Raw genomic sequence first — 21,902 nt, 5'->3', positions numbered from 1 at the left:
CCGAGGGACTAATATGCAGCTAACACAGAAGGTTCAAATGCTCACTGATGCTCCAGAAGGAAACACAATGCATTAAGAGCCAGAGGGTGAAAACTTTTGAACAGAATTAAGATGTTCATTTTTCGTCTTTTGCCAAAATATTGTATTTGTTCATTTAGTCATGCCCTTCTGAGGCTACAGAAGATACTTTTTTTATTGTTTCCCAAAAGACAAAAGCTCTTAATGCATGGCTTTTCCTTCTGGAGCATCAGTGTGAAAACACGGATCTCAAAATCATACAGTCATTGTAGGAAAGGGTGTATTTGAACTTTCCAAGGTTGGAAAGTTAAAAAACACAAAAATGCTGGAAAACCAAAGAATTTGTGGGACCAGAAGGATTTTTTTCTGAAGAACAGCAGGCTGTTTAACTATCACTAAACAAAAAATAAAATAAAATAAACACAGCTGTGGATCATTCAGGTAACACCACAGTATTAAGAATCGAGGGGATGTAAACTTATGAAAGGGGTCATTTCAGCTATTTTTTATTATTTCTAAGTCTGTAAAGTTGTTTATTCCTAAATAATTTACATTTCAGGTGAAAATATGTCAGCATCGTACATTTAGATGCTGTAAATATGTCAGTATTGTACATTTTAGTGTCTGTAAAATGTAAGTAAATGTACATTTTGTAGAACCACATTTTAGGTAAAATACATACGAATTATCATGAGATCAAGCTGGTACTTTTTATCAAATAAATGTAGCCATGGTAAGCATTAAACACTTATACTTAATTATCTCAAACCGGTAGTGTCACATAATCTCATTTTAAAACAGTTGTGTTGTGTACAGGACTCACTTCACCCTTTGGATATCGGTAACGGTACTTGTCCTGGTCTCTTAAGGCAAACTCTTCTGGATGGGCTGCCTGAATCTCCTCATACGTCATCTCCTCACATACACCCTTAAAACATACCAGAGTTTAACTGTTATTCTTGACATTTGCATTTCACATGAATATACCTTTAAATACGGAGCATGACTAGCTTACCGCGTCAATTTCATTCAACGCCTTCCACTGCTCATACGGGACGCTCAGTGCCTCAGCTGTCTGTATGGTCCTCTTCATGTGGCTGGTCCACACCTTCAGGTCCTTGATAGACTGACCCCTGATGAACTCTGCAAGGGCCTTAGCGTACTAAGCACAAAAATGCAAAACCTTTTACGCTACAATTAAGGCTACATTCATATTAATCTAGATAAATCTAAAATTGCCATACTTTTAGCTTTTGAAGACAGTCTCCCAAGTGATGAATGTGATGAATGCTATTTTTGCTTCATAGTGTGACATTTACAATGTTCACCCTCAACAAGGATACACTTTGACCTTTATATGTGTAAACTGATCCTGTTTGATCAAGATTTTATTTTAAGTTTATGATCTCAATCACCTTTTGGCCCTGTGAAGACAGGCCTGAGTCTCCACCGATTCTTCCCACCAAGTTGAGCTCGCTTTCTCCGTGGCGGCTCAGATAGATGGATCGTGGTGTGACGTGGATGTTCATGAGGTAATACACTATACGACTCTGAATGTGATCCTGGACGCGGTTCACGAGGTACCTGGATCCCACGTTAAAGATCTTGATGTAGGAGAGGTGTCTATGAAAGAGACGGAGGAAGTAATGAAGGCATGTCAGTAATAGTTGGAATTAAAGCACATAACACATCACATTTGAGACTTCAGCAGCAGTTTACCTGTCCTTTTCATCGTCCAGGGGGACATAGGACATTTTGTAACAATCAATACGCTTCAGAAAGTCCACCAGGGCTTCCTCTTTGTCATAGTTTTCATAATCTGGGCTGCTTAGTTTCACTTGCTGCCGGAAAAAAAAAACAAGGAAATAATAATAAAATTTCATCCTAAACATTTTCAAAACTTTTTTATTACTAAAAATTTAACATAGAATCTTACCATTATATTTTCCTCAATGATTTCTGGGTCATCACAAACAGACTCAATGAAAAACACCTGAACAAACATTTTTCATGAAAGTTTGGTTTTAATTTTTTAATTTTCAAAATATTAAACAGAGTAATCATTTTGAAATGCTGTAGTCTTTCCATTAACAAACTGGAGAAGAAGGCTACAGACTTTAACTTGGAAAGCTATGGTCTTTAAAGCATCCCATCAATCATCACATTGAATACAATGCAAAGAAGATGTGAGGCAGACTTTTATAATGCAGTCTTGAATAAGCACAACCCTGCACCTGCCTTATAGCCCTTCTCCTTGGCAAAACTGATGACTCCCGCTCTTCTCTCCCTCGTGGTATTGGTGGCATCAAACACCTGTGAAGTGTATTTGTCAAAGATTGATTTGCTTCAAGTGATTGATTGAATGCTTAAAATCCCAGACTGAGCTGGTAAATTCTTAATTGAATTGGGTGTAAAGTCAGACACATTTATAGTAGCTTGAAAAGTTAACAAATAGTTACCCAAACATAAAAAAATCTGTCAATAATTAATCACCCTCGTGTCGTTCCAAACCCCTTAGACCCTGTTCATCTGTAGTACACAAATTAAGATTTTTTTTATTAAATCTGAGAGCTTTCCGACCCTGCATAGACAGCAACACAACTGACATGTTCAAGGCCTATAAAGGTAGTAAGAATATCGATAAAATAGCTCATGTGTAATTTTATGAAGCTACAAGAAAACCTTTTGTGAGCAAAGGGAACAAAAATAAGGACTTTATTCAACAATTTCTTCTCTTCTGTGTCACAAAGGTATCAAAAATATCTTAATTTGTGTTCTGAAGATGAACAAAAGTCTTACAGGTTTGGAACGACATGAGGGTGATTAATTAACACCGGGAATTTTTGTTTTTGGGTGAACTATCCCTTTAATTCATAGCTTGGACAGACAAGAATAACCATTATCCATTACATTATTGACTCACTGCAACTTGTCCCTGCTCCTTAATGAAGTAATTAGTGATGTCCTTAAGGGCATGTGAGGCACAGGCTCTGAACACATAATACAGAGATGTGTTTTAAAGAAATTACGCATTAATAAAGAGGTATGCATACAAGACAGCGTTCATAGTTAAATAACAGCTTATTCGAAAGTTATATACAATCATACTACTAAATGTACTGTACCTGCGGATTTTCATGGCCTCTTCATTCTCCGGACAAAAAAATTCATAGTTCTTGTATGTCTGCACAGCCTCCCTTCGATACTGACCCAAATTAAAGACTGTGAAAAATTAGCAAAAAAAAAAAAATAATAATAATAATAATAATACAAAAGTATAATAAAATACAAAAACAAAACAGTTTGTTAGCAGATATTTATACATATATTTTTATTTAAAAGTAAATGCTGATACATATGGAAAATAATTTAATAGTACACACACACACACACACACACACACACACACACACACACACACACATACATATACATACACAGTACAGACCAAAAGTTTGGACACACCTTGGACACACCTTTGAACCAAAGTTTTCTTTATTTTCATGACTATGAAAATTGTAGATTTACACTGAAGGCATCAAAACTATGCATTAACACATGTGGAATTATATACATAACAAAAAAGTGTGAAACAAATGAAAATATGTCATATTCTAGGTTCTTCAAAGTAGCCACCTTTTGCTTTGATTACTGCTTTGCACACTTTTGGCATTCTCTTGATGAGCTTCAAGAGGTAGTCACCTGAAATGGTTTTCACTTCACAGGTGTGCCCTGTCAGGTTTAATAAGTGGGATTTCTTGCCTTATAAATGGGGTTGGGACCATCAGTTGTGTTGTGCAGAAGTATATATAGTATTTGAAGTATATATAGTAATTGCTATTATAAAAACTTAAGCAGCAACTTTTCCAATTTCCAATATTTATGTAATTCTCAAAACTTTTGGCCACGACTATATATATAGAATTAAATATTTTATAGAATTAAATATAATTCCACATGTGTTAATTCATAGTTTTGATGCCTTCAGTGTGAATCTACATAGTCATGAAAATAAAGAAAACTCTTTGAATGAGAAGGTGTGTGTAAACTTTTGGTTTGTACTATATATATATATATATATATATAAATAAATATACATACAGTACAAACCAAAAGTTTACACACACCTTCCTATATATACACACACACACACCAGAACTACCAGTCAAATGTTTTTGATTTTTAATGTTTTTTTTTTTGTCTCTTCAGCTCACCAAGTCTGCATTTATTCAAACAATTACATTTAGAAATATTTTTACTATTTAAAATAACTGTTTTCTATCTGAATATTTTTAAAACATAATTTGTTTCTGTGATTTCAAACTTCAAAGCTGAATTTTTAGCATTATTACCCATTATTACCTTTCAGCTTGAAGTCAGTATAAATAAACTTTTATTTTGCAAGGAGGCTTTAAATTGATCAAAAGTGACTATAAAGACATTTACAATGTTACAAAAGATTTTTATTTCAGGTAAATGCTGTTCGTCTGAACTTTTTATTTGTCCTAAAAAAAAAAAGTTTACTCAGCTGTTTTCAACATTTCAACATTTATTGTTCTTTTTGTACTTTGGATCAAATAAATGCAGGCTTGGTGAGCAGAAGAGACTCTAAAAAACATAAAACATTTAATATGTTATACATATGTGTACATATATACCACAAACATAAGCAGAAAACCTAATGTTTGCCATTAAGAGCTGATCATTAACTTCATAATATATGTGACCCTGGACCACAAAACCAGTCTTAAGTCGCTGGGGTATATTTGTAGCAATAGCCAAAAATACATTGCATGGGTCAAAATGATTGATTTTTCTTTTATGCCAAAAATCATTAGAAAATTAAGTAAAGATCATGTTCCATGAAGATTTTTTGTAAAAGTCCTACTATAAATATATCAAAATGTAATTTTTGATTAGTAATATGCATTGTTAAGAACTTAATTTGGACAACTTTAAAGGTGATTTTCTCAGTATTTAGATTTTTTTGCACCTTCAGATTCCAGATTTTCAAATAGATATATTTTGGCCAAATATTGTCCTATTCTATCAAACCATACATCAATAGAAAGCTTATTTATTGAGCTTTCATATGATGTATACATCTCAGTTTTGTAAAATTTAACCTTATGACTGGTTTTGTGGTCCACGGTCACATATACACTCACCTTGAGTTGGGACTCCAATCCAATTTAGGTATCGGGTTAACTTTTTGGAGATGTAGGTCTTTCCTCTGGCTGGCAGACCAACCATCACAATCATTGTGGGACAGTTTGTAAACTGGGGTCGTGAGGCTGTGGACGAGCAGAAAACATTGGTTTGAATAAGGTTTAATCACTTGGAGAAGTTGAAGTAGGAGATTATGCATGCATTCACAAGATAATGCTATGCAAAATTCATTCGATAGTCGGTTTCATTCAAGAGAAATGAGAAAAACTAAAGGGGTACATGAAGTGGGCTGCCATATTAGCCTTAAAGAACATATAAGAACCCACTGACTGATGTATTGAACACTGTACATCTTCATCATTAGTTTGTTGTTCATTCTATACTGATTTGTACTGAGACAGCAGGGTTATTCAAACAACTTGGATGGTGAAGAGTATGAAAACTACTGAAAGAACATCCCACAGAAACCAAGGAATCACATGAATCCTGAAGCCATCTTCCGTTACCACAACTGAAGAAACAAAGCTCTCAAAAACACAACTTGGTGCAACTTCAAGAGGCAATCAGGGCTGAAGTTCACAACACCCGGGTTGATCATCTACAAGAGATTAACGCTCTTAATGCACCAAGAAGTTTAGAGGAGAGGGAATAAGAAAATACAGAAAAAGGAAAGGCAGGTGTATTAAATCACCCCCTCACTTACAGCCTCTCCTCTGGCCTAGGGAATTGCCCATTCCTGGCACCCATATCTTGAGCAGTGGTGTCTGTGTGAGCTCCTTTTGCTCCGTGGACATGTCGTTAGGCCCTGCACGGCTGATTGTGTGTTTAGGAACTGAGAACACATGGCTGGGATCCCATCAACCCTGTTCCTGCTCAGGTCACCTGACTGAGGCGGGAAGAGTTGGGAGGCGAGACAGGGTTGGTGGAGAGACACAATCCTGGCTGCCAATGGGTAATTGACTTAGTTAACCCTTTCAAGGCTTTGAGCCTGCAAATTTGTAAAATACAATGTTTTGTTTATAAAAATTGGCCTATATATTTTATGCATTGATACTGTTTACAGCAATGACATTGTTCTAATTGTATGGAAATAGTTAAGTCCAAAGTTTTTGTAGTTTACATGGAAAAAATAATAGTATTGTCAACTTTATGGAATTAACAAGAATTTGCATATTCATATCTAAGATTATGCATTATTAACTGTATTATGAATTATAATATTATATCATTATTAATTTTTTGGAGAATATGTATCTAATGCCCTAACAGTTTTAGCCTGACTGACCTTTTGAGACATGACATGAGACTGTATGCAGTTGCTTTGTAGCTGTTATTTTTGTACATTTTATCATATCTATCATCAGACCGATATTCTTAGAACAAGAAGTAATTCTTTGAAAATGTGCCTTGTTAAAGATTGGAGGAAGTTTGGGGTTTGTGGCAAACATGCAAATTAATAACACCACAAAGTGTAATGTGCCCTTAATCGAAACTGGCATCAATTAGATTTGATTTAATTTCTTAAATCAACTATTTTTTTTTAATTTCTACAAATGATTTAATTATTGACAACTTGGAATTGGGAATCAATATGTTTATTCCTTTTAATCACAATTACATTAATGGATTTAATAATGTAATTAATAATGTGATTCGTGTTATTGCTGTTATTCTTTTAATTGTGGCATTTATTTTTATACTAAAAAAATATATATATATTCATTTTTTAGCTTAGCTGCTATAGGGAAATAATGAGAATTAAACAACATCATCATAATAAAACATGTTATTTTTTAACATCATAATAATAAAACACTTTTTTCATCAAATCAGAATATGGTTTCTGAAGGATCATGTGACTGAAGTAATGATGCTAAAATCAGCTTTGAAATCACAGAAATAAATTACATTTCAAAATATATAAATAGAAAAAAAGAAATAGTGAATAGTAAAAAAAAATCAAAATTGTACTGTTTTTGCTGTACTTTGGATCAGCAAAAGATGAGAAGAGAAAAACTTTTGACTGGAAGTGAATATCCAAAATGACTGATATTGAATCGTAAATTGAATCAAAACGCAAGCTTGTAAATATGAATCTTAACATTACATTAATGCCAAAACACAATTAAAATAATATAAAATTTAAAATATTACGGTAACACGCAAAAATTTGCAATATCAAGCAGCTAAAACTAGCTGGACTCGTATGAGTGGCCCGCTCCTACAGAAAAAATAAGGTGGATACAGTAAATAAACACTATTATGTTCAGATTAAAAGTGAAACAACCATTGTTGTTGTTAATGACCCATTTTGTGGCAGACAGCTGTAGTATGGTAAAGCACGATGAGGCTAAGTTCAAAGGATCAGGATGTGGTAAGAAGATTAGCAAGACTGCAGACAGACTTACAGACAGTCTGATTCTGCATGTGCCTGATTTCAGGTTTCTATGTAACATCTCCTCCTCAGAAGGTCTGTGCTGTATAGTTGTATGAAAGGAATATTGCATATTATTTAAGATGGGGTTGCTGTGATGTTATGACAGGCTAATGCGGTGCAGCATGTGGATAGGATGTTGACATGTCATTACCTGCAAATTGATATAGATGCATGATCGATTGCTTTTCAGATGTGGCTAGTAATATATGCGTATTTGTGCATATTTGTGTTCCATCCTAAAAAAAAAAAGTGTGAAAATTAAAGATAAGCTTTATCATGTAGACGTGCTTTTCTTTGCTGTTCTGCAGAAAAAATAATAATAAATATAATTGATGTGTTGACTTTATGAAATTTTCAAGAATTTGCATAGTCATATCTAAGATTATGCATTATTAACTGTATTATTAATATGTCTTATGAATTATTATATTCATATCATTATTAATCTTTTTGAGAATATATATTCAATGCCCTAACAGTTTTAGCCTGACCGACCTTTTGAGATATGACATGAGACTGTATCCTGTGTAGATATGTTATTTTCATAAACTTGATCATATCTATCATCAACTCCAAGAGACATAACGCTGTTCTTAGAACAAGAAGTACTTCTTAGTAAATGTGCCTTTTTAAAGTTTGGGTTGGTAGGCAAACATGCCAATTAAAAACGTTTTTGGTCACGAGCTGAGACAACCTATTGACTTCCTGTACTGTCAGGTTTTAGGGTATAAGAAGTGGTAAACCTGCACCCCTTCAGATCGGAAACTTCACACTTCTTCTTTCTCTCTGCTCTCTATCTTTTACTCTGATACTGGGTGCACCTAGACAGTCTAATATTTTTATTAGATTCTCTCAGATTTGACTAGCTTTGAAATCTTTAATTCGACTTTGATTTTAATTCTAATTTGATTAATTAGACTATATTTAATTAGACTTCATTTGATCTGATTGACAAATGATTTGATTATTGACAACTTGGAATCGGGAATTAATATGTTTATTTCTTTTAATCAAAACTACATTAATGGAAATAACAGTCATTAATAATGTGATTTTTGTTATGGCTGCTATTCTTTTAATTGTGGCATCTATTTTCATACTCGAAGATATATATAACTTTTGAAATCTTTGAATCAATTTTTAACCCTCACCGTCTGATGTGGAATCAATCGGGGTTTTTTTGCATCAATAATACAATTCATATTTTTACAACAAAACAAAATGTTTACATATTTCCAAATAATACATACATCCATAACAAAACAAAATGATTATCAATATTTTGTACAATAAAATCACAGAGATTTTCCCAAAATAGTTTTACAAAAGGGCAACTGACCTAAAATGAGCAACTAAAATTTTACCAAATAATATTTTGCTGGGTAAATCCTGTGTATAATTTTGAATGATACTTCCTTAAACCTTTTGGTAATTAAAGTAAATATTGATTAGGTATTAACCAAACCTTTTTCCAAACAATATTGTCTGTCCATTAATTCCAATATGAATAAACATAAGACTTGAAAATAAAAAATAAAGCTCTTTAAAAATAAACTGTCAGCCTTACAATTCGCGATCAGGGCGCTACGGACATTCTTCCGAGCAGATTCAGTCACTCTTTAAACACCTCACTGACATCACAGGAAAATCTTATCAAATAATCTTTAGAACCACCAAGATAATCGGACACTACCTAGGATTGTCGGAAGGGGAGAAATCTGCCCAAAATCAGCCCGATTATCTTGTGGTGTGTACCCAACTTTAGCCATAACTTTGTCGTCAAGGATTTTCCAGAGATTTTTTTAGTCTGGTTTAGATCAGGACTCTAGCTCGGCCATTTGATTATAGGCCTAACAGTGTTCTTAGCTTAAAGGAACTGCCTTACCTATTTTACAGTGTGACGAGGGCATGTAAATTGCAAGCTGATTGGGAGATGCTATCAACGAAGGAACGGCATATTGCTGAAGGAGGTTCTGTTAAACATTTGCTTTCACTTTACCATGTAGCTGTATAAGAGGACTCAACTCCTGCTGCAGAAAACATCCCCTATACAATGACACTTCCTCCTCCACCTATTACTGATTCTTTTAACCTGGTCTCATGACGAAAACACACCTGTGAGAACGTTTTCGCAAGATGCAAAATACATACCAATAAGTACTTAAATGTCCACTGAGTGTAAAAACAGTTTTTGTTTTTTTTCCCCCGATGAAAGTACATATGGTACATTTCATGTGGCGTTGTACGTGTCATCATAGTTCTGACTTGAAATGTCTGTTGAGGGCACTATAACTCTAATCCTCCGTGACATTTTAAAATACCATCTGCAATACACCTAAACCTACCAGATAGTATGAACAAAAGCAAATGTGATGTACATCATGTGGCTTTGCTTGTTTTTCGATCTCTCATCTTTCAGCTTTTTTTCGTGAGTCACATTTTCACAGGATTCGTACCTAAGGATTCCAATTCCGTGCCGGCTGAGCTACCGAGCAAACGTACTCGGTTACTGACGTAACCTCGGTTCTCTCTAGAGAGGGAACGAGTACTGCGTAAGAAGTATCTTACGCTAGGGGAAAATCCTTTTCTGCGAGATATTGAAGCCAAAAATTATCCTTAATTTTGAAATAATGTAAAGCGCGTTGCAGCAGCATACAGACATAGGCGAATCAGCTTGCGCGCCTATTGGCTGCTCTGCGGCAACTGCAGCAGCCTATTAGAGCGAGGCCTGACGCGACGCCAGATCCAATGGGGGCATTTCGCGCCCTTTGCGTCGCTTCGCGCCCTTTTCGTAGCTTCCCGCCTAAAAGGGCGTGGTCTAGACCTATAAATATCGCTCATAGGCAGCTATTATCTGTTTTTTCATCATCAAAGCAACCAGAGCGTGCGCATGCACGGCAAGATACGCAGTACTCGTTCCCTCTCTAGAGAGAACCGAGGTTACGTCAGTAACCGAGTACGTTCTCTTACGAGAGGTCTCTCGTACTGCGTAAGAAGTATCTTACGCTAGGGGACCCAGTGTAAAACGCCGTGCATGCTGAGATCTGACACCAAAGACCCAAGGGCGAAAGCCCGGGGTTCATACAGTTCATAATCACCTATAGAACTCACAGGGAGTCCGGGGAAGAGGGAGGGGCAACGCCGCACTCTTCCACATAGTGCAGCGTCACTCAGACGCTAAGTAAACGTACATACAGGGCGGGGTTACGGCCTGAGCTGACGTAAGAATAAGGGTCTTCACACAGTTTGCCCAGACACATCTTGTGCTATTACTTTCACTGTCGACCCTAGAGCTGTGCTCAGTAGACGCAGCATTCCGAGCTGATAACATCAGGTCAGACAACACTGAACATCTAGACTGACAGCAATCTGGCCTGTAAGGCGGGAACCTCCAGGTTGTAAAACCTTATAAATGTAGACGGAGAGGCCCAGCCCGCCGCCGTACAAATATCTTGCAAGGCAATCCCACTCGACCACGCCCACGATGAGGCCACGCCCCTCGTGGAATGTGCTCTGACACCTAGCGGGCACTGCATGCCCTTGGAAGCATATGCCAACGCAATAGCATCAACTATCCATCTGGATAAGCTCTGTTTCTACGAGGCCAGTCCCTTGGGACGCCCGTAAAACGAAACAAAAAGCTGCTCTGTCTGTCTAAAAGCAGACGAGCGAGACACGTAAGCTCGTAATGCCCTGACTGGGCATAGGAGGCTCGCGTCCGTTTCCTCATCATTGACCGGTAGGGCTGACAGCGCGATGACCTGTGCCCTAAACGGTGTGTTGAGTGATTTTGGAACGTAACCATTGGGTTTGAGTATGACTTTAGAGTCATTAGGTCCAAATTCCATGCACGTCGCGCTCACAGAGAGTGCGTGCAAATCCCCTATGCGCTTCACTGAAGCGAGAGCCAGCAGAAACACGGTCTTAAGAGACAGGTATTTCAAATCAATCGTCTGCAGAGGCTCGAATGGTCCACCTTTCATGGCCTCTAGTACCACAGAAAGGTCCCATACGGGGACTGTGGGAGGTCTGGGGGTATTTAGTCTTCTAGCTCCCCTCAGGAAGCGAATAACTAAATCGTTCCTTCCTATTGACTGACCTAGCGTTGTGCTCGAGAACCATTTTGAGGAATAGAGCCGTCTCGTAGACGGGGCTCTAGCCTGCGTGATCGTGTTTAATACTCCTTTAGGGAGTTCATCATATATTCGCTGGTGGCCCAGACATGAAGGGACCACAGCTCTGGGTGAGGATGCCAAATCGAGCCGCTGGCCTGAGAGAGAAGGTCTCTCCTCACTGGTATCGGCCACGGGGCGGTGCTCGTCAGCTGCATCAGCGCTGGGAACCAGGGCTGGTTTTCCCAAAATGGCGCTATCAGCAGTATTGAACATCCTTTTTCCCTGACCCTCTCTATCACCTGAGGTAGGAGAGAGACGGGGGGAAAAGCATAGAGATGACGGCGGGGCCATTCGTGGGCCAGCGCGTCTCTGCTATTTGAGTAAAATTCCAGACAGTGAGTGTTGTTCGGAGACGCAAACAGGTCTACTTCCGCTCTGCCGAATTTTTTCCCACAGTATTTGTACTGTCTGTGGGTGTAGAGACCATTCGCCTGCTGGAACATTGTTCCTGGACAGTCTGTCTGGCCCTATGTTTAGAAGCCCCGGCACATGCGCTGCTTTCAGCGAGCGCAGGTTGCGCTGAGCCCATACCAGGAGGCGTTCTGCAAGTCTGTATAGGTTTTTGGACCTGAGACCGCCCTGGCGATTTATATAGGAAACCACTGACATGTTGTCCGAGCGGACTAATACATGGTTTCCTTTTATTTGGGGACAGAAGCGCATCAGCGCGTTCTGTACTGCCAGCATTTCGAGGCAGTTGATATGCAGGAGCTTTTCCCGTTCTGACCACTGGCCAAAAGACGGTCTGCCCTCGAGCAGAGCCCCCCATCCCGAGGTGGATGCGTCCGTAGACACCACTTTTATTCTCGAGGAAGTCCCCAGGCTTACACCTAACTGGTACCAGTCGATTGCTCTCCACGGATTCAAGGCTGTGACACATTTCTGATTGACCGTGATACGAAGCCGACCGGGCGCCCACGCTTGACGCGGGACGCGCGCTTTCAGCCAGAACTGCAGTGGGCGCATACATAGCAGACCCAGCTGCAGAACTGATGACGCTGAGGCCATGAGACCCAGCATTTTCTGAAATTTTTTGAGCGGGACAGACGCGCCGCAGCGGAACGAGCCCGCTGTGCGCTGAATGTCTGCTGCGCGCTGTGGTGACAGCCGCGCTATCATTGACAGCGAGTCCAATTCTGTGCGCAGGAAGGAAGTTTTCTGACTGGGGGACAGTGAGCTCTACGCCCAATTGACTCTGAGACCCAAATTCTCGAGGTGATCGAGTAACATGGTCGTATGCTGTACAAGCACTGAGCGAGACTGCGCTAGAATCAGCCAATCGTCCAAATAGTTCAGTATGCGCACGCCTTTTAGTCTGAGAGGAACGAGCGCTGCGTCCATGCACTTCGTAAATGTACGGGGTGCCTGGGACAAACCGAACGGCAGGACTGTGTACTGATATGCCTGGCCCTCGAAGGCGAATCTCAAAAATCGCCTGTGACGTGACGCTATCTGTATTTGAAAATACGCGTCTTTCAGATCCACTGACACGAACCAGTCTCCTTGGCGAACTTGCGCGAGGATTTTTCTGGTCGTGAGCATCCTGAACCGACGCTTCACCAGCGCTTTGTTCAGTTGCCTTAGATCTAATATGGGTCTGTGACCCCCGTCTTTTCTCGGTACCAGGAAATATCTGCTGTACAGCCCCCCTTTCGCTTTGAGCTTGAGAAAGGGGCTCTATGACCCCTTTGCTCAATAGTTTCGCCACTTCGGCTCGAAGCAGGTGTGCTGCTTCTGTCTGCATTGTGGTCTCGACGCGCGCTGTATAGCGGCGCGGGCGTCGGTGAAACTGTAGCGAATAGCCTCCTTTTATAATGTCCAGCACCCATTTCGAGACCCCTGGAAGCTTTTCCCATGCGTTTGCATGAATAGCTAGAGGCTGAATACGAAGCGCGCTCCGTTCTTTCATTAACGGAGTGGTTTCGGTATGCTGTGGCACCAGAGACGTGCTCGTGACATTCGGGGCGTGGGGCACGCTGATAGCGGGAACTATTATGTCTGTGTGTGGATGTGGTTGTGTGGCAACAGGCACATTTAACACACTGCAAACACCGTTCGCCTGCATACACGTTAGTTTCGTTTGTACAGAAACCTTTTGACGTGCATAATGTGATGTCTGTGGGCACTGTGAAGTGGGCACGTTTACCACATGTGAAGCGCAATCGATCTGAGCCGATTTTATGTGCGCATGGTCTGTATGACAGGTTGTGCTTGTGTGTAGAAATGGGCACTGGAGGAGTGGGCATTTTGACTACACGTGAAACACCATCGGCCGTGGCCGGGACTCCAGAAAATACACTCTATTGGGGGTTTATCTGGGTAGCCGTGAAAACAACCTTTGTGTGCAGGCAAGCGGGCGACAGAACCGGCTTGTTGGCTGCAGCAAACACTGGAACAGTCACATTTAACACACTCCAAACATCGTTCGCTTGCATGGAGCGAATGCACGCTGATTTCATGCAAAACGTGCTCGTGATATTTGAGGCATGGGGCACGCTGATAGCGGGAACTATTATGTCTGTGTGTGGATGTGGCTGTGAGGCAGCGGGCACATTTAACACACTCCAAACAACGTTCGCCTGCGTAGAGCGAATGCACTTTTGGTTTCGTTTTCACAGAAACCGTTTGACGTGCATAATGTGGTGTCTGTGGCCACTGTGAAGCGGGCATATTTACCACGTGTGAAGCGCAATCGATCTGAGTCGATTTTATGTGCGCTGTGCTTGTGTGTAGAGATGAGCACTGGTTAGTGGGCATTCTTACACGTGAAACACCATCGGCCGTGGCCGGTTGTGAAGCGCAATCGATCTGTGTCGATTTTATGTGCGCTGTGCTTGAGTGTAGAGATGAGCACTGGTTAGTGGGCATTCTTACACGTGAAACACCATCGGCCGTGGCCGGTTGTGAAGCGCAATCGATCTGTGTCGATTTTATGTGCGCTGTGCTTGTGTGTAGAGATGAGCACTGGTTAGTGGGCATTCTTACACGTGAAACACCATCGGCCGTGGCCGGTTGTGAAGCGCAATCGATCTGTGTCGATTTTATGTGCGCTGTGCTTGTGTGTAGAGATGAGCACTGGTTAGTGGGCATTCTTACACGTGAAACACCATCGGCCGTGGCCGTTTGTGAAGCGCAATCGATCTGTGTCGATTTTATGTGCGCTGTGCTTGTGTGTAACGTTAGAGATGAGCACAGGTTAGTGGGCATTCTTACGACACATGAAACACCATCGGCCGTGGCCGGGACACCAGACAATACACTTTATTGGGGGTTTATCTGTGTAGCCGTGGGAACGACTTTTGTAAACGGGCGACGGAGCCGGTTTGTTGGCTGCAGAAAACACTGGAACAGTCACATTTCCTGGAACTGGACGAGCGAATAACTTTGGTGGGGGACCGGCAACAGCGGGACTCGTACACCGTCGTTTTCCCAGTTGTGCTAGGACGATTTCGGAGGCTCAGGTTTCAACTCAATCCTGGGCCGCGGGCCGCGTCTGGCGGGGCGGCGGCCAGACGAGAAAAACGTCAGAAAGCGTTAACCACGGGTGCCTCTCAGCAACGGTGAGAGAACATGTGACGCAGCGCTGACAGGCGGCGAAAGCGCGGCGAAGCAGGTTTGACGTCTGACGGCAAGCTTTAGAGGGGAGGGCCGACTTAGCACGCCGTCCAGCGGAGGGCAGACATAAGTGGGCTGCTATCGCCTCTTCTGAGCAGCATGCGCGTTCCCGCTTAGGCGGGAAACGGAAATCCTCTTCCTCCTTCATGGCCCCCCTCGTCAGCGGCGTCGATGGAAGCGGTGGCATACAGCGGCCGCTTTACGTCCGGAACAGAGGCTGACGAGGTCGATGAAGCAGGCGGGCGAACCGGCGAGCTTTGTCGGCTGGGGGAAGTGTCCGGGGCCCGCTGGGCACGGCGCTTTTTACGGCGCTACACCGCGGCGGGCGGGGGAGCAGTCTCAGTGAAGAAGGCAAGGCAAGTCCTCAGAGTCACCATTGGCATCTGCACGAGCCGTATGAAGGCATCTTTAAAAAGACGCTTTGCTCTTTTTAGAGAAACAGTGTGTATCGCAGCGGCGACACACACTGTAGATTATAAAGGATATGGGCGCCGGAAAGCGCAGCAGGAAGGCACGGAAGGCGGCGTGGCCAGCAGCTTCAGTGGCTCGTCCCGCTGAGATGCTTGCAGTCAAACGGCGGCTTCTTATCCGGCTCCAGCGATGCGTGTGCTTCGCTTGAAGGATGAAAAATCAGATAATAGCTGCCTGCCTATGAGCGATATTTATAGGTCTAGACCACGCCCTTTTAGGCGGGAAGCTACGAAAAGGGCGCGAAGCGACGCAAAGGGCGCGAAATGCCCCCATTGGATCTGGCGTCGCGTCAGGCCTCGCTCTAATAGGCTGCTGCAGTTGCCGCAGAGCAGCCAATAGGCGCGCAAGCTGTTTCGCCTATGTCTGTATGCTGCTGCAACGCGCTTTACATTATTTCAAAATTAAGGATAATTTTTGGCTTCAATATCTCGCAGAAAAGGATTTTCCCCTAGCGTAAGATACTTCTTACGCAGTACGAGAGACCTCTCGTAAGAGAACCTGTTACGTCCGGAAAGCAAAACATGAAGCTGAAATCATAATTGTGTACGAAAAAAATCACAAGTGCTTGCTGTTTTAACACCTGTAATGGACATTTCTGTTGTCAACTGCAGTGATATGTACCTGTTGTACAAACCCGGCTATAGAAATCACTGAGGGTGCTCTAACCTTATAATTACTAAAAAAGCTGTCATTCGTTATCTTAGTTCATCACGATCTCACAATGATACGTTGTAATCAATGAAGTTTGAATCTTATTTGCATCGCGTCTATGTTGTTATAATGAGATGATTCCTGCTGTATGTCACCACAACAAAAACTCTGACGACTTGAGCGGTGAGTGGATTCTAATTTAAACACCTCTTATTCAAGAAATCAACAGATATGTGCGTGATCATTGCTTGTTTGAACATTAACGTGTGTTGGTAGTTTGTGTACAAAACCACCCTACAATGATAAAAATCCACCCAGTGGTATTTTTTTAATCTTTAAAAGTAATATCCCATTTTTAAAATCAGTTCATTCTCAGCTTCTTGTCCTAGTGACATTTGATTATATTGATTATGCATGCATCTATCTTCGTGCGAATAGTTCCTGATGCAGCTTCACCCACAGCAGAAGTGAGTATAAGGTTTTTATATGGATATTTGCAAATGGCCTTTCTTAATAATGTGCTTGCTGGCAAGTTTCGCCGATAAATGCGGCTAAATGCAGCTAAAGGAGGCTAAATGCAGCTAAAGTAAACATAATCCGAAAGAGGGGCGGGGCGAGCAGTGCTCGTGGCATTTAAAGGGGTCATGTCTTAAAATGAGCTGAAATTTTGCAGAGCTGATTTTGACAAGTTAAAAGGGTGTTTTTTAACACTACTATTGAGAATTTTGAATCTAAGTATATTAGAGACTTTTCATTAAGACTCTGAAGAATCATATGAACTTGTGGAAAATGGGCATCCGATGACCCCTTTGACAAAAACATGTTGAAACTGAAACTGATTTCCCGAGCGCAAACCATAACGCACTGGATAATTAGCTAAATCTGAAATTAAATGCCATTATTACAGCTTTAACTGAGGGTGCTGTTGATTTCGTTTAAGGGTGCTTAGCAGTTTTTAGTTTTTTTTTTCTAGTCTGATGCCAAACAAAATGTTTCCCATCAGACCCAAATTAACTTCCTCTCATCACTAAAGTGAACTTTGGGCCAGTTCTCCTCCCTCCACACAACATGCTCCTCAGCAAAGATGAGCTTAGCCTTTTGATTCTTTCTGCTAATGAAAGGTTTGGTCACTGCAGAGTGTGCTTTCAGTCCATTGTCTCTTAAACATCCCAAGACAGATCCTTACCCTACTCAGTGCTGAACTGGCAAGCAATTCCAGCTGCAGTGTTGAACCGATTCCACACTCACGCCCGTTTCACACATACTCCGTATGCGGTGTGTATGCGCTGCAAATTTTTTTCTGCACAATGTTAACATGATTAGAGCGTTCACACTGGATGTGCTTGCTGTCCAGCATTGCGTTCCAGAAGCGATGCGTTTGCAGCAGTGCAGCGATCATTTCCGCACTGAGTCTATTTTTTGCTGTGCTGCATGCGCTGAATTAAAGTGACAGCGCATTGTTTTCTGTAAAAATGAACATGGTTGACACGGAAATGTAGTGATCACACCATAAATGCATTTAAATAAAGTCTACTGTGTTTCACAGTCAACACGTGGCTTTTTGGCTTGGTTTAAAACCAGGAAAAGTGCACTAAGGCAACATAATAGATGCACTTTTGGAGGTAGAAAAGTTCTTTAAGGGATTCTTTTTAATACATTTTTAATGTGAAAAAAAAGGCACAAGGGCAGACTCAGTTTCTGTCTGTGGTAAGTTTTAAATTTTAAATATTTGTGATAGCCCAATTTCAATTGGAACTTGCTTGAACAACTTAATATACAAATCTAGAAGTCAAGTGCATTGAATAATACGTTGTTTATATTTATTGAGTTTAAACGTGAATATATCTATGAACGACTGTGTTACTGTACTGTTAAAAGAGGATCTTTTTCAGCAAGTTTGGATTTGAAATGAAAATAATGGACAAATGTTGTGTTTGTGGTAAACAACCGCAGATCAGGAACAGACTAACTGCAAACGCATCCTGTGTGAAAGCAAAATGAGTCTTTGCTGCTACTGCACCACATACGTAACACACACGGACTGCATACACACCGCAGACAAAGTATATGTGAATTCTGTGAACCAGGTATCAGAGTCTCTGCAGTATCCTGTCTTCTCGTGCATTTGTCTTACATGCACGACCAGCCTTTTTGGGGGACTTGAATGAATTAGTGTCATTGTAAAGGTGCAATATTTGAGAAACCAACTTCTCTTGCAGTGGCAGAAACGGTCACCACTTTGGCCTTCATCTGGACAACCTGCTGTCACAGAGTTTCAGCAAAAATTGGAGGAATGCTGCCAGTTAAATACGGTTTGTCAGATAATTGAGGAAATTAGCACCAGGTGCCAGATTAAAGGAGTAGTTCACTTTCAGAACTGTATTCACCCCTTTGTCATCCAAGATGTTCATGTCTTTCTTGTATGTTTTTTGAATAAAACATTTCAGCATTTCTCTCCATATAATGGATTTCTATGGTGCCTCCGAGTTTGAACTTCCAAAATGCAGCTTCAAATGGCTCTAAATGATCACAGCCAAGGAAAAAGAGCCTTATCTAGCAAAACGGGGGTTATTTTCAAAAAAATTAAAAAAAATTATAATTTATATACTCAAATGCTCTTCCTGTCTAGCTCGGCAAAACAATTTTAAGAGATTAAAAAGTATATAGTTTATAAATGTTTTTAGAAAATAACTGATTGTTTCGCTAGTTAAGACCCTTCTTCCTCGACTGGGATCATTTAGAGCCCTTTGAAGCGGCATTTAAACTGCATTTTGGAAGTTCAAACTCGGGGGGCACCATAGACGTCCATTAAATGGTGAGAAATCCTGAAATGTTTTCCTCAAAAAATTCCATTTTTTTACGACTGAAGAAAGAAAGACATGAACATCCTGGATGACAAGGGGGTGAGTACATTATCTGTAAATTATTGTTCTGAAAGTGAACTACTCCTTTAACACCAAAACCTTGGAGGTATTTAAATTATTTTTCAAATCTCATTTGAGTTTTTATGCTGTTTTTCAATACAAAACAACCCCAGGCATTGCCTAAATCAGATTCATCCACACACAGAAGCACAGACAAAGTCCAGCCAAAACAATGTTCTTCTGCGAGTTCTTCTGTAGTTTTATTTTTTGTCATAATGTTTGTAACAAAAATTTTAGTATATTTTTGGGATTTTTGCCTGTATTGAATAAGAAGCCAATGGTTTATAATATATTTCTTAATGTTTTGTTTAGGGGTTGTTTTTATGTGTTTATTACTGTTTGTAGAAAGATCAAGGGTCGTCATGTTGTGGTTTGTCTCAGGAAGGTATTGTACAAACAAGCAGGTGTAGCATGCACTTATTGCTGGTAGTGTGCACACCCTTGACTCTCATATCTGACACTTTAGCCTTGAGACAACTTCCTGGGTGACACATAACACGCACATGACCACATGTGCTGCCTCTGCTTCATGTTGACTAAAGTTAATATTTTTGTCTCTTGCTGCTATAGCAGATTTTTATCTCCATGTAGCAAACTGTACGACCAAATGCCACTAATAACACCAGCCCACATTTAAAAAAAAAAGCTTTGTCTTATTCTGACAGCTTATGCTGTGTGTGTAAATCTTAGCACTATCCATCTGTTGTCTGTTCAGCTGTCACACTTTAAACTCACCAGCACTGTCACATCGGGTTCGTCTGCGGAACTCCTTCGGAAGTGTGTCCATCTTTAGGGAAAACTAGCAGATCTATCCCCGTCTTCTGTCATGAGCGGCGTGATGCACTTCAGATGCTCATTTTAATGTAACTAAACGAGAGAAGCTTGTGCATTCTCTCCCCCATCATCCCCCACCCTGATGACACGTAGACATATGATCTGTGCCGCCTGGCCTTGTCCTTTAATGTCTGCCAGACCAAGAGTTCACAAGCTAGGGAAGCACAGGCTGCCATAACAACAGCAAAGGTTATGTTTCTGGCTTTTAACCTTTATGCTTACCACCAACCTCACACACAGTAATTTAGTTAACATGCATTATAAACCAATAAGCTATGTCTATTTGATGGTTAGGTTTGTCAATATTAGATATTGCTAGGTTTGATCTGGTGTTCTCTTAAAAAGGACAATAATAGCTATTAATGGTTATAAAATCCAAAGGTAGCCAGCAGGACTAGAGATGCCTGATATCACTGCCATATCAGTTATTAACTGGTTTATTGAATATTTATTAGTGAATACTGAATATTTACCGCAGTGGCTATTTAAGTGCAATAAATAGTAGTTATGATATTTATACTTGGTGGCAGATATTTGCACCTTTGTAGTACATTATAAAACAGTATGCGGTAATAATGTATTGAGTGTAAATTATCATTTTTATTAAAATGGATGCCGCCTTATTGGGACAAATAAATAGTGGCTATTCTAACTGTGAGGCACTTTTTGATTATTTCCTTCATTTTTATTGAAAATAAATGCCTTTTCGATGTACAACAGCGTTTTAGTGCCACGATTACGAGATTAAAGTTGTAATATTTCAAGAATAAAGTAGAAATCACGAGAATAAAGTAAAAATATTTTTTGGTGAATAAAGTCGAAAATACGAGAATAAAGTCAGAATATTTCGAGCACCAGATAAAGTTGCCAGGCCACCAGAATTTATTTGGATATAAGTGGGATTTTTAAGCAGAAATCATAGCAAGTATTATACTTGCAGGGACAGTATGCTTGGAAATAATATTTCACGTCTTCGATTACATTCATAAGGTTTATTTGTAGTGCGCCAGCCACCCAATAATAGCAATAAGCTTTGTGCTTTTGGTACTTTTAATATAAAACAAAGTCTCAGCTTTCAAAATTGGTCAGTTTTATTGCGAAATACAAACAATGTGTCTTTTTCATATGTGGGACAGATCGTTGTATTCATGTAAATTAATCTTTTCGTTTTTTTGATTACAGTGATACATTTGTTTCATTAAATTATACTGTTTTCTTTGTGAAAATTCCATCACCTACTCTGCAAAAACGTCAGTGGTGTCCCATTTCTGTATTTATGTATTAAAAACAACAATTCAATGTTCTAAAGGCTGAAGTAGACTCCAACTCGTTAACACAAGTACTAGTGTTGTCTTTTCTGAGGTATATAAGTCACTATTCACAAGCTGTTTTATTCACGGTATAATAGCGCGCCCCCGCCACCCAAATTGCAATCATTTTGTGCTTTTAATATAACACAGCTCATCTTTCAAATTTTCAGTTTTTTTTTTACAAAATACAAATAAATATTTCAAGTGTACAGCATGATATAAACATAAACAAAAAACAGTATAGCCTAATTTAATGAAACAAATGTCTCACTGTAATCATAAAGATGACTGATTCACA

At 40.2% G+C, this 21,902-nt stretch overlaps 1 protein-coding gene across 1 annotated transcript; it reads right to left on the bottom strand.

The window, feature by feature from the left end:
* Nucleotides 1-805: 805 nt before the first annotated feature.
* On the bottom strand, nucleotides 806-20,363 carry pfkfb1 (6-phosphofructo-2-kinase/fructose-2,6-biphosphatase 1). Its single transcript, XM_073822694.1, has 10 exons — nucleotides 20,196-20,363; nucleotides 5,187-5,312; nucleotides 3,144-3,240; nucleotides 2,942-3,008; nucleotides 2,257-2,331; nucleotides 1,955-2,011; nucleotides 1,738-1,859; nucleotides 1,434-1,641; nucleotides 1,034-1,180; nucleotides 806-946 (listed from the first exon to the last, which is right to left on the bottom strand). The coding sequence occupies exons 1-10, from the start codon at nucleotides 20,245-20,247 to the stop codon at nucleotides 806-808; spliced, it is 1,092 nt and encodes a 363-aa protein (XP_073678795.1). The 5' UTR covers nucleotides 20,248-20,363.
* Nucleotides 20,364-21,902: the final 1,539 nt, after the last annotated feature.

This window comes from Garra rufa, chromosome 18 (assembly GCF_049309525.1).
Source record: "Garra rufa chromosome 18, GarRuf1.0, whole genome shotgun sequence".
Classification (NCBI taxonomy): Eukaryota; Metazoa; Chordata; class Actinopteri; order Cypriniformes; family Cyprinidae; genus Garra; species Garra rufa.
The sequence above is the reverse complement of the archived record's forward strand: the minus strand, read 5'-3'. Positions and strand labels throughout refer to the sequence as shown.